Genomic DNA, 13,357 nt, shown 5'->3' with positions numbered 1-13,357 from the left:
ACTCTCTTGTATCACCCTGGTGGATGGATTTCCTGCTGATTTTCACAGCCAGAGGTTATGTGGGCTTCTCTTCTTGGCTCTGGAACCTTGGCCTAGGGAGCTTAGCATGGGATTGATTCCCCTTGAATCTTAATGGGGACCTTATAGCTGAGATATCTCTCCAGATTCTGAACTGCCACAAATAGGTGCAGGGCGAGCCCTTTTTGCATCTACTACCCTTCTACAAGTCTTGATAAGCTGCTTCTGTATATCCTTAGTTACAAGACTTCTGTTCAGATAGTCTTTAGCTGGTTATTCAGTTTGATTGTTATATAATTTACTTGTAATTTTGATTTTGTTCTGGGAGGGGGTGATTGTAGCTTCTCTCTACTCTGTTCTCTTGGATTCCTCTTAGGATTTGTTTAGGCTTGCATGTGATTATTTTCTGCAAATCTCCTTTCTAAAAATTATGCATATTTTTGCCTATATCCTTTAATTGCAGTGACCAGAAATTACACTACAGTGTTACATAGTTATAGTAAGAGTGGATATCTTTGGTTGCTGATTTAAAATAGGGACTTTTTATCATGCTAGGAAATAGCCTGTTTTCTAGAAGTTTTATAACGAAAGGTTATTAAATGTTACTAGAAGCTTTTTTAGCATCAATTGAGATTTTTATATAATTTTAAGTAATTGATATGTATACTTTGTGTTTCAATATCACTAGATTACTAATATTAAATAATTCTTATATTCTTGGGATTAACTCTACTAGGTCTTTTGACTTCTTATTGTATTAATTTACTATAATTTTATTTTGAAATAGGGTCTACCTGTTAGCATATTCTGTAGTTAATTTTTGTCTATTATTACATTCTTTGAATTAATGTGATAGCCCATTTTATAAAGTTATTCTTTGAAAATTTGGAAAAATAAGTAAAATTTCCAATTTCTTCAGTTTGTTTTATCATTATTAGTCTTTTCAGATTTTATTTTAGGTCTTATGTCAATTTCAGTTTTTGTTTTTGTTTTTTTACAGAATTCCATTTCATTGAGACTTTCAAAGTAAATAGTAAAGATTCATACATTCATAATTTTTGTTACATTTCTTTTCTTACTTTAGGTGTTAGGGGGTGTAAATTTTTTCTGAGTATAGTTCCTGTCTATCCTTTTAGTCTCAGCTTAGACATCATTTTTTAATGAAAATCCTTTTCCTAAAGTACTCCTACTTTTTTATCCTCTTCCATGAGGCTATGCTTGGCTCTTCCATGTGTTCTCACAGACCCTTGTCGTGTCAATAGCATTTATCATCTTATTATTACTACTACTACTACTACCACCTACATATTCCTGTTGCTTCTTTCCAAAACAATTGTAATAATTCTCTAAGTAGTCTATGAGTTGTTATATCCTAACTCTTCCCAATAATAATTTATCATTAGTACTAGATAGTCATTTCCTTGAGAGTAAGAATCGTACCTCATTTGCTGTCTTGTTCACCATGTGCTCTCAGACCTCTTCCTCTCTATTGTAATATCCTTCTGAAGTTAGTGTCCCTACCATCAACTCTAAAGTATTGTCAGTCCACATCAGCCTCTTTGATTTATCTAATTAATTTAATTAACTTAATAGGCATTTTTTAATCACAGCAGTTTCAGATTTATAAAATAATTTATTTCAAAGTACAGAGAGTTCTAGCATACCCTTTCCTTCTACACATAGTTACCCTTTAATTCATATCTTGTATCAAGTGTGGTATATTTGTTAAAGTTGATGAGCCATTATTAACATAGTTATTAATTGAAGTTCATAGTTTCCAGTTCACTCTTTCTTATATATTGTATGAGTTTTGACAAATGTATAATGACATGTATTCACCATTGTACTATAATATGGAATAGTTTCACTGCCCTAAAGAAACCCTGAGTATTATAATCGCTTAAAAATTGGTAGTTGTCTACTCTTTTTTAAAAAAATGTTCTTCTTCCTGGCTTTTGGAACACTAAAAGTATCTCATTCAACTCCTAATTCTCTAATTATTTCCTGTTTGTCTTCAGTGGCTCATCTTCTACCTCCTACCCCAAACATAGTTATCCTTCTCATTGCAATATCTCTCATGGCTTCTCACCCCCATTCCTTTTTGTCCATGTATTCCTCTCTCTCTATCCTCAGTCATGATTCTGTACCTACTGTTGTAAATTTTTCCCTACCTGCTTGCTACATTTCCAGGTCACTGTTTCTTTGCCTAATCAGATCCTTCTGCTTATTTTCCCAATTGTGTTCAGAGGTGCCATTTCAGTCTCCCAGACTTCACCATTTTCTTTCCCTTAGCCTTAGATTTTCATAATCATTATTGTCAGTTCTTTCGTCTCCCCCTTTTATCTTTTACTCACTCTTTGTTCATGTCTTACTATTTCTTTATACGAGTTATAACAACTCTCTAAGCAGTCTGTAGGCTCTCATCTCCAGGCTCTTCCCCATCTAGACAGTCCTCAGCGCCAGAATAACTTTTGTAAAGTAAGATTTTCATTTTTATTCCTTAGTGACATCCCAGTGCCTGACCAGACTCTTTAGTCTAGAACAGCAGTTTTCAACCTTTTTCATCTCATGGCGCATATAAACTAATTACTAAAATTCTGCACACACCAAAAAATATATTTTTTGCCAATCTAACAAAAAATTAGATGTAATTTTGATTCATTCACACCAGACATCTATGTTGTGTTGGCTGTTGTCATTTTTTAATGGACTATCTGAGGGAAAAAAGGTCAGTGTCCCTGATTAAGTAGTCAGATATTGAATGTTTTGAAAATTGTTACAGCACACCATGTGAAAATTGCTGATCTAGAACTAAGGCCATACCAACCAACCTTGCCTGTTCGTGGTTTTTTCACATTATCTTACTATTTTCTACTTCTTTGCTTCTGCTAAACTGCTTTCATTCTTATGTATACCTTGAATATATGGAGGACTTCTTCCTTGAGACAGCATAATTTTTTGATACTCTGTATCAAATGAAACCATGAAATTTTTTTGTTGTTTTTTTAAATTAAAGAAAACCGTTTTCTTTCTTTCACCAATACAATGGGTTCAAATAAAAATCCATTCTACTCATGTAATATTAAGGCAGCTTTTGAGCTAAGCCAAGAAATGTAGAAATAAGCCTAACTCCTTATCTGGAGGACTAGCAAGAATATAAATGAAAAGTTACTTTGTTTATACTCTTATCTACCTAGATTATTTATGGATCCTTTATTTTCTTTGACTAAATGAACTGATTCCTGTTCCTCACGATTTAACCACTATTTTTACATTTTAAATCTCAAAATGATTTGTATTAGTATTTCTGTTGCAGCATACATAATATACAGGGATTCAGAAGTGCTTATAACTTAACAGATTTCGCTCTGAATTTTTCCATAGTATGCTCATAACATTTTGCCAGTACTATGCATGTTTTCATAGAATATTTGTAGTTTTAAATTCACTAATTTTATTTTTCTCTAGTAACTTTTTCTCATTCGCTTTTGGGGTGCATATTAATCTAATGAGAGTACACCAAACATTTTAGCAGTAGTAGTTAGTAGAAAAATAAGAAGGAATGGTGAAAGATTAAGATTTGACATAAAAGGCAGCCGAATTGTAGGAAGGACACATAATATGAAGGTAATTTCTCTTTTGCTTCTGCATTTTAAAGATTTATGTTCTATATTTTTTCCATTATGGCACATAAATTTCTCTCAGCTTTTGGATTTATATGGGATTAGGTGAACGTTTCTATCCAGTTCTTCACAGTTTCATCAATTATGATTTATGAGTTCTTACTGACAATCTTTTACATAGAAAAGTGAGAACATTGAGTTTTCTTTCTGCCAGGATCAGACTTTACATATAGATCATGCATCTAAGTTAAACTCTTAACTGCTTTATTAAAATGTAATTCACATACCATACAATTTCCTCATTATAGTGTATGTGTTTTTACAGTATTCACAGGATTTTGTGTATAACAAAACAGTCTAGTAAGACAACAGTCTAACTTTACAATATTTTAGCCCTTCAGAAAGAAGCCACATATCCATTGTTAGCAATCCCCATTATACCAAACATCAACTCCAAACCTCCTGCTCTAGACAACACTAATCTTTCTGTATCTATATATTTTTCTGTTCTGTATATTTTATATAAAAGAGTATGTGGTCTTTTTTTATAGACTTAGCACAGTGTTTTCAAAGTTCATCCATATTGTATTATGTCTCTATTTCACTTTTTTGTTGCTGAATAATTGTATAACCATACTACATATTGTTTATTCATTCATCAGTTGGTAGACATTCGTATTGGTTTTACTGTTTGGCTGTTATGAATAATATTGCTATGAGTATTCATGTGCAGTTGTCATAATGTTATAGTTTTGTAAACTTGTTTTAGACCTAGTATTTAGAACTATGATTGATTTTGATTTAATTTTTGTATTCGGTGTGAGGAAAGAATTTAACCTACACTTCCGTCTTGACCAAAAGTCGGAAAGTTAATTTTCTTGAAATAATTTAAGTGGTCCTCTACTTGAAGTATGTTTAGGCCAGCTTTCCAATCTTTCGCTATTACAGTCAAAGCTACAGTGAATAACACTGGACACGTGTCATGTTGTACTTGTGAAAGTAGATCTGCAGGGTGAACACTCCCAAGTGGAACTGCAAGTCAGAGGGCATGTGCACTTTTGGTTTTGAAACCTACTACCCAAACTGCTCTTCACACATGGCACCAATAGTGTATGAGATATCTGTTTCCCCTCATACCCTCTCAAATATATTCTCAAACTTTGTAATCTTTGCAAACCTGATAGGTGAAAACAGTATCTTAGTGTAGATGTTTTGTTCTGTTTTGTTTCAGTGACAAAGTTATTTTCTAGTCACATATCTGATTAAGTAAAGGAGAAAGTCTCAGTTTAATGTCCCTTTGATGTAAACACCTCTGTAACACTTGCTGATCTCTGTTTTTTAAAAGAAACTTTATCTGGAGAGAATGGAAAATTCACCTGAAGTTTTAAGAAATCATAAAAAGGGATCCCATGTACCCTTTCCCCAGATTCCCCCAATGAAAAACTGCATTACAACCAGGATACTGACATTGATAAGGTTAATAGAGGGAAAATTTTCATCACCACAATAATCCCTCCTGTTGCCCTGTTACATGAGCCACACCCAGTTCTCTCCTACCACATCTCCTCCTTAAGCCCTGGCAATCCCTAATCTGTTCTTTACTACCAGAACTGTCATTTCAAGAGTGCTATACAAATGAAATTATATAGCATGTAACCCTTCCAAGCGTTTGGAGTTTATCCTGTTAATGATTTCAAAGTTTGATCCCACTATAGTTGAAAAACACACAATATGATTTCAGTGCTTTTAAATTTGAAGTTTGTTTTATGGTCCAATATATGGTCTATCTTGGGTACTTGAATATGTGCTCTGATGTTGTCAGGCAGAGTGCTGTATGAATGTCAATTAAATTTTCTTGGTGATGGCATTGAGTTCTTCTATATACTTGCTGATTTCTGTCTAGTTCTCCCAGTTGTTGAAAGAGGGGTGAAGTCTCCATCTATAATTGTGGATTTGTTTGTTCCTCCCATCAGTTTCTATCAGCTTTGCTTCACATATTTTGCAGTTCTGCTGGTTGCTGCACACTTAGGATTGTTATGTCTTCTTGGTGGAGTGACCCTTTTTTGCTACACAATGTCCTGACTGTCTCTGGCTTCTTTGCCCTGAAGTCTACCTTATCTAATATTCATATAGCCACTCTGGCTTTCCTTTGATTAACGTTTGCATGATATAACTTTTTCCACAGTGAGTTACGTTTACCTACACCGTCATCTTGACCCGATGTCCTGGGAATAGTCTTAATGTTTATCAGGAGAATGATAATGGTAGATATCTATGTAGTAGAATACTGGAGTTGACAATCTAGCCACCTGTTTGCAGAGATGGGCAGCAAAGATAAAGAGGTTTTGTAACATGTAGTACATGTGCTCTGTTGCTTCAAAGGCAGAATTGGAGCCACATGGGAGCCACAAGGATCAGATGGTAGTTCACCTTTATTGGATATATCAAAGCCACACACCCTCAGTTTGCCCCATCACCCTGGAGTGTGGGTGGGCGTGAGGGGGAGGTTCCATGCACTCTTCTCAGATGGGAATACTGAGGCCCAGAATCCTGAGATGTGGACCAAGGAGAAAAAAGAATACAAACGACCTTCCAAGAGAATGCCCAAAGCCACACACAATTTTTCAAGTGTCTCACAGCCTGCCCCATTTCTGCATCAGCCACCCGAAACCAGCTGCCTTTGCTCTTTTCTTCTTTTATTTCTAAAACAAAATTCCTTTAACTCTGGGATTCAGCCACATTCTATAGCATGCAACTCTTCAGATTCTTCATGTGCCCAAACCTATGTGTCTTTCCTGATATACTTCTTCTTCTTCACTTATTAACTCTTACTTACCTTCGCCTATCTCAATACTACCTTTTTCTTTAAGTTTCTCTCTGTTTCTCCAGTCAGAAGTAATCCTGCCTTTCTTCTGTACCAGTGACAATTTTTGAACTTTTATATTTTTACTTATAATTACTTTTATAAGATTTAAATCATTTTATAAGATTTATGAACATATTAATACATATAATAAGATTTATGAAACATTTAATAAACATATTAAATAAGATTATTTATAAATCTTATAAACCTTATAATCTTTAAGATTTAAGATTTATAAGATTATAAGATTTAAGTCATCTTTATCTTTTTATTGCCATATACTTTGTGCATAGAACATAAGTATTGGATGAATGAATGGATAAAGTAATGATTAAATGAATGGTATAATCTTTTGTTTTACAGCCGGGAGACACACAAGATCGCAGTATTTTATGTTGCTGAAGGACAAGAAGATAAACATTCCATTCTCACCAATACAGGAGGAAGTCAAGCATACGAAGATTTCGTAGCTGGTCTTGGTTGGGAGGTACTATTGTTAAATTATACCAAATAACATTTTGTTTCTATTTGGAAGCATTGGTATTCCTTTTTTCTTTCTAACTTATTTTAGAAGCATTATATTAAGAGACTCAATAACTATACAATGAATTTGTTATTGATTCTGCCTTGTATCTCATCTGCAAAGACAGCAGCAGTTGACGTTTTGAATGGAAAGTTGTTGACTCTTTTATAACACAGTATATTGTCAGAGAGTATGAAATGCATAGGTTTAGCGATCTGGATTTTCTTCACAGTTGTGACCACTAAACTGGTAGTCTTCAAACTAAGATGTGAATATTCTTAGGACTATTCCAAGGCTTTTTAGGGGGCACGCCAGCATGCTTAGCTGAGATTAGTTTCCAGATAGATTCTCAACTTTACTGAAATCAGTGCCTTAGAATCCTTTTGCAGTCTCTTTCCTCTTTTTTTTCTATCCTTTATTTTTGTAAAAAAAAGGCTTGCCACTCGCTCACCCAAGTTTTACATTACCCCGGAAGGTTTGGCACCAAAAAAAAGATAGCTCATTCAAGAGGGCATGTTCCTGAGTGAGAGTGTCTCTGAAAGCAGAGGAATAAATATGGAAAGATACTGCACTTTAGGCCTTCCTGGCAGCCAACTTATATCAAGGTTCCTGTGTCAAATCTATCTTAGAATTATAACTCAGAAGTGAGGGATTTATCACAGAGATTTGTATTAATATGTTTATTGTAATTGAAAGATGAAGTGTCAAGACATGTTCTAACGGGAAGTGAATTTGATGGGGCTGATATGTCATAAATAGCAGACATTTTATACATATTATATCAGCAAATTTATGGCTCTAAGATTTTGATGAAAATATATTTAAAGCACATATGTAACATACAGTATACTAGAAATATATCTCTTATAACAGTTTAAACTTATGTTGAAAATTTTCATTATAGTTGTCTATTTAATACATAATTTCTCAAAATTCATGTAGAGAATACATGAGCAGAATTGTTGAAGACTACTGCACTAGACTGGAAGCTACTAGAAGGCAGGCACTTTCACCTCATTGTGTTTTCTTACTAAATCCCAATTCCTTGCACAATGTCTAATAAATACACCTTTAGTGTTCAGTATATATTTTTATGGCTGAGTATTTCCTAACCTGCTATTTCATCCTAAGTGAGTCACTTGAGCTATCGAGGTTTATTTGCTTATTTCTCATAGGTAATATACCTTTTTACACAACAGATGTGATATGAAGTTCAGCTGAGATTATGTATGTGAAATTGATTTAGAAAGTAAAAAGGAACATTATAAATAGATTTTATGTTTAAAAAAAACAAACAGAAAAGTATTGGTAATAAGTATTAGTAAAAGCAAGGGACATAGGAAAAAGAACAAATTAGGAGTACTGACACATCCTGATTTCAAAATTTAGTACAAACCAGTGCTAATCAAACAGTGTGGTACTTGCATCAAAATAGACATATCTATCAATGGAATAGAATTTAGGTTCCAGAGATAAATCTACACATGTATGGTCAATTGATTTCCTTTTTTTTTTAAGTATGTTTTCTTGATTATACTATTACATTTGTCCCATATTTTCCCCTTTGCCCCCCTCCACCCAGTATCCCCAAGCCTCCAGCAGTCCCACCCCTTAGTTCATATGTATGGGTCATACATATAAGTTCTCTGGCTTCTCCATTTTCTATACTATTCTTAACCTCCCCCTGTCTATTTTACTACCTACCATTTATGCTTATTATTCCCTGTATCTTTTTCCCTGTTCTCCCCCCTCCTCCTCCCCTTCCCTCCTCTATCCCTCCTCCCCCTCTCCAACCTTCCATGTGATCTCCATTTCTGTGATACTGTTCCTGTTTTAGTTGTTAGCTTAGTTTGTTTTTGGTTTGTTAGATTCAGTTGTTGACAGTTGTGATTTTGTTGTCATTTTACTATTCATAGTTTTTATCATCTTCTTAAGTAAGTTTCTTTAATATTTCATACAATAAGAGCTTGTTGATGATGAATTCTTCTAGCTTTACCATGTCTGGGAAGCGCTTTATCTGCTCTTCACAACTTTGCTGGATAGAGTAATCTTGGATGTAGGTCCTTGCTTTTCATCGCTTTGAATAGTTCTTGCTACTCCCTTCTTGCTTCCAAGTTTTCTTCTAAGAAATCAGCTGATAGTCTTATGGGAACTCCTTTTTAGGTAACTCTCTTCTTTTCTCTTGCTGCCTTTAAGATTCTCTCTTTATCTTTAACCTTTGGCATTTTAATTACGACGTGTCTTGGTGTGGCCCTCTTTGGGTCCACCTTGTTTGGGACTCTGTGTTTCCTGGACTTATATGTCTATTTTCTTGACCAAATTGGTTAAACTTTCTTTCATAATTTTTTTCAAATAAGTTTCAATTTCTTGGTCTTTTTCTTCTTCTTCTGGCATACCTATCATTTGGATGTTGGAATGTTTAAGGTTGCTCCAGAGGTTCCTAAGCCTCTCCTCATTTTTTTGAATTCTTGTTTTTGTTCTGGTTGAATGTTTATTTTTTCTTTTTATTCCAAATTGTTGACTTAAATCCTACCTTCCTTCTCTTCACCGTTGGTTCCCTGTATATTTTTATTTGTTTCACTTAAGGTAAGGCCTTCACTTCTTCCTTTATTTTGTGTCCTTATTTAGTCATTTCTATGAGCATCCTGATCGCTAGTGTTTTGAATCCTGCATCTAACAGGTTTGCTATCTCCATGTCACTTAGTTCTCTTTCTGGAATATGGGACTGGTCTTTCATTTGGTCCATATTTCTTTGTCTGCTTGATTTGGCATCTTCCTTGTGTTTCTTTCTGTGTATTAGGTAGAGCTCCTTTGACTCCCCATGTTGACGTAACTGTTAGTTGTAAGGGGCAAAACCTTCAGTATTCACCAAGGCAGTGCAACCCACTTCACAGCTTTGTGGCACTGTATGTGAGGGAGGGGTCAGAGAGGGAACAATGCTGCTTGCTCAGCTCTCACCCCATTTCCAGTCACTTACCCCTCTTCCTATAAGAGACTGATGTCCTTCCAGCTGCTGCCCTAGTGTTGATGCCCATAGTGTATGGGTTTGTGTATGTTCTAGGACCCTCTGGGCCCTTTATACAGACTCTCCTAAGAGACCAGCTGTTTCTTCCACCACCCCAACCCCCACTGGTTTTTACAGCCAGAGGTTATGAAGCTTTATTTTTGTGGTGTGCGGTATAGGCCAGGGCTGGGATAGCTTGCTCCCCAGTTGTTCCCTTCATGGCAAGTGAATATAGGACTGTCCTTTCTACTGGCCACCACTACTGCTGCCTCCTATCTTGCTAAGCCACACCACATCCTGTCTGTCCCAGCTCCCTGTCTTCTCCCCTCCTGTCCCTCTGATAGCATGTTTCTTCTTTAAATTCTTGGTTGTGGAACTTCCACACCATTCAATTTTCTGGCTGTTCTGGTTATTTTTTGTTTTTAGATTGGTTGTTATCCTTCTTTTGGTTGTGCATGAGGTGAAGCGTATCTACCTATGCCTCTGTCTTTGTCAGTCTCCCAACTGTATACTCAACTGATTTTCAGTAATGATGTCAAAACCATCCAGTGAAGAAAGAATACTCTTTCCACAAATGGAGCTGGAACAACTGCATAGCCACATGCAAAAGAATGAAGTTGGACTCTTACCTCACACTATGTACAAAAAATAAACTCAAAATGGATCAAAGACATAAATTAAGAGCTAAAGCTATAAAACTCTTAGAAGATAAGCAATGGTAAATCTTCATGACCTTAAATTTGACAAGGGAATTTTTTCAGATTTTTTGAAGTACAATTTACAAATAACAGGAATTTCTAGATATGAAATTAAAAATATGAGCAGCAAAAAAACAACAACAATAAATTGGACTTCATTAAAATTTAAACTTCTGTGCTCCAGAAGACACTATCAACAAAGTGAAAGGCCACCCACTGAATTGGAGAAAATAATTGCAAGTCTCTTATTGCAAAAAATGTAAAGAACTTATATAAATTAGTAATCAGAAGACAACTCAATGCTAAAAATGCAAAAGGACCTAAAACAAACATTTCTCCAAAGAATATGTACAAATAACCAATACGTACATGAAAAGATGCCCATCATTATTACGTATGAGAGAGATGCAAATGAAAACCACAGTATGACACTGCTCAGTAGGGTGGGAAGAATCAAGAAATCAGTGTACAGTAATAACAACTGTAGACTGGGATTTGGAGCAGTCTGAACCCTCATACGTTTCCAGTAAGAATGTGAAATAGTGAAGTGGCAGTGAAGAACAATTAGAGAGCTCATCAAACAGCAAAACATTGAATTACCTTATGACAAGAACTTCCACTATTAGGTATATACCCAAGAGAAGTGAAAGTGTATGTCCCCACAAAAAACTTACTCATGTATAATAGTCAAAACATGAAGACATCCCAGATTTCTTTCAGCGGATGGGTGGATAAACAAAGTATGGTATATCCATACTTTGGCAGTGTTATAACAGTGTTATTTAGCCATGAAAAGGAATGAGGTACTGACATGTGCTACAGTGTGGGTGTACTTAGAAAACATAGCTAACTGAAAGAAACCAGTCACAAAGACTATGTTTATGGTCCATTTACATGAAATATCCACAATAGGTGTGTGTGTGTGTGTAAATATATAGAAAGTAAACTATCGGTTGCTTGGGGCTAGTTGTGGGGGATAAGGAATGATTAGGGTGTGACAGCTAAAGGGTATAGGGCTTCTTTTTGAAGTGATGAAAATGTTCTAAAATTGATTGTGGTGATGACTGCACTTATTTGTGAATACACTAAAATCCATTAAGTTGTACAGTGGGAACTTTCACTTCTGGGAAGATCAAATACACAGACTCTCCCTGTTCTTCACACTAAGTAAAACAAAAACCTTGGATGTCACATAGAAAACAAGCATAAGAAGACTGAAAGGTGGAAAGAAGACAGACCAACTAGGGACTTCAGAACCAAGAAATGACAGGATTATGGGTTTCAGGTTTTGTTTTGTTTTGTTTTGTTTTCTTGCCTTATATAGCCCAGACGTGGAGCTGAAAAAGCCTAGAAACATCAACAAGCACAGAAGGAAAAAAAAAGCAAATAAAACATTCTTTCTAGCCAAGGGTCCAGGAAAGGAACCGCAAGAAAAGCAAAGAACATTTAGACAGTAACTGCTCTACTCTAGCCAAACACCACAGAAAATATTGTGACCACCCCAAATCCACCCCTGACAGCTAAAGCCATTTAGGGAACCCAGACTTCCACCCTCATGAGACTATAATGAGGCATCCTTAAATCTACACCAGAGCAGTATAAGATGATGTCAGAGAAGTGCAAGACAAATCAAGATTTTCATCTTTGGTAGCTGGTAACAAGTCCCATCTACTACCCACAAAACAGTATCAATGGAGACTACAGGAGGAACCTAGAATTCCATCTACACCTAATAATAATTAGGTACCCCTGCTTCTCTCCACTGGTATAGGTCAGAGGGGACGGAGTGCAGAATGAGACCTTTCACTGTCACCCACCAGTAATGAAAGCACCCCCACTGCAACATTAGTAGACACCACATAGGAAGCCAGAACTCCTACCTCCACTTAGCAGTAAGTAATAAGGATCACCTCTGCCCAGGTATCAACAGAGGCTAAGTAGGGAACCTATGTTTCTACTTCTACCTGTTAATACTAAAGTAGCACTGCCCCTGCTTCTCTGATGGAGCTGTCACAAAACAACCAGCTAAAGCAGGAGGTTTAAATAACATGTGTTATAGTCTCATAACATAATATGAAATGTTAAGGTTTCAATCAGAAATTGTACAAAGAACGAGAAAGATCTCAAACTGAATGAAAAGACAATAGATGCAAATGGCAAGATGACAAAGATTTTAAATTGACATACTAGAAATGCTTCAGCAATTAGGACCATGGTTGAAATGAATGAGAAATGGAAGATACAAAGAAGAACTAAATGGAAATTTTAGAACTGGAAACGTAGTAACAAGTACAAAGCTAGGAGATGGACCCAGCAACAGTCAGGTGGAGATAGGTTTACAGAAGAAAGAATCAGTAAACTGGAAGACAGAATAGTAAAGACTAATCTGAATAGCAGGAAGAGAATAGACTTAGAGATAATGAGACCTGTGAGACTGACAAAAGATCTAGCATTCCTGTTGTCCGATTTCTGAGTCCTGGAAGGAGAGGAGACAGAGGTTAGCTCTGAAAAATCACTTGAAGAAATAATGTTGAAAACTTCCCAAATCTGGCAACAAGAATAAAGCTAATAAAGCTACAGATCAAAGAAGCTGGGTGAAACGCAAATAGGATAAATCAAATCACA

General features: G+C 35.6%; 1 protein-coding gene across 10 annotated transcripts in view; it reads left to right on the top strand.

The window, feature by feature from the left end:
* Nucleotides 1-13,357, top strand: part of RALGAPA1 (Ral GTPase activating protein catalytic subunit alpha 1) — a 262,117-nt gene that overhangs the window by 173,022 nt on the left and 75,738 nt on the right. For all 10 annotated transcript variants that reach the window (XM_045848431.1, XM_045848430.1, XM_045848425.1 and 7 more), the window contains one exon: nucleotides 6,871-6,994. In XM_045848431.1, coding sequence (XP_045704387.1) covers nucleotides 6,871-6,994 — 124 coding nt within the window. The remainder of the gene's footprint in view (nucleotides 1-6,870; nucleotides 6,995-13,357) is intronic.

The sequence above is a fragment of the Phyllostomus hastatus genome, unplaced genomic scaffold (genome assembly GCF_019186645.2).
Source record: "Phyllostomus hastatus isolate PE091 unplaced genomic scaffold, TTU_PhHast_1.1 phas_contig_62, whole genome shotgun sequence".
Lineage (NCBI taxonomy): Eukaryota > Metazoa > Chordata > Mammalia > Chiroptera > Phyllostomidae > Phyllostomus > Phyllostomus hastatus.
Note: the sequence above shows the minus strand (reverse complement) of the source record. Positions and strands in the feature narration are given on the sequence as shown.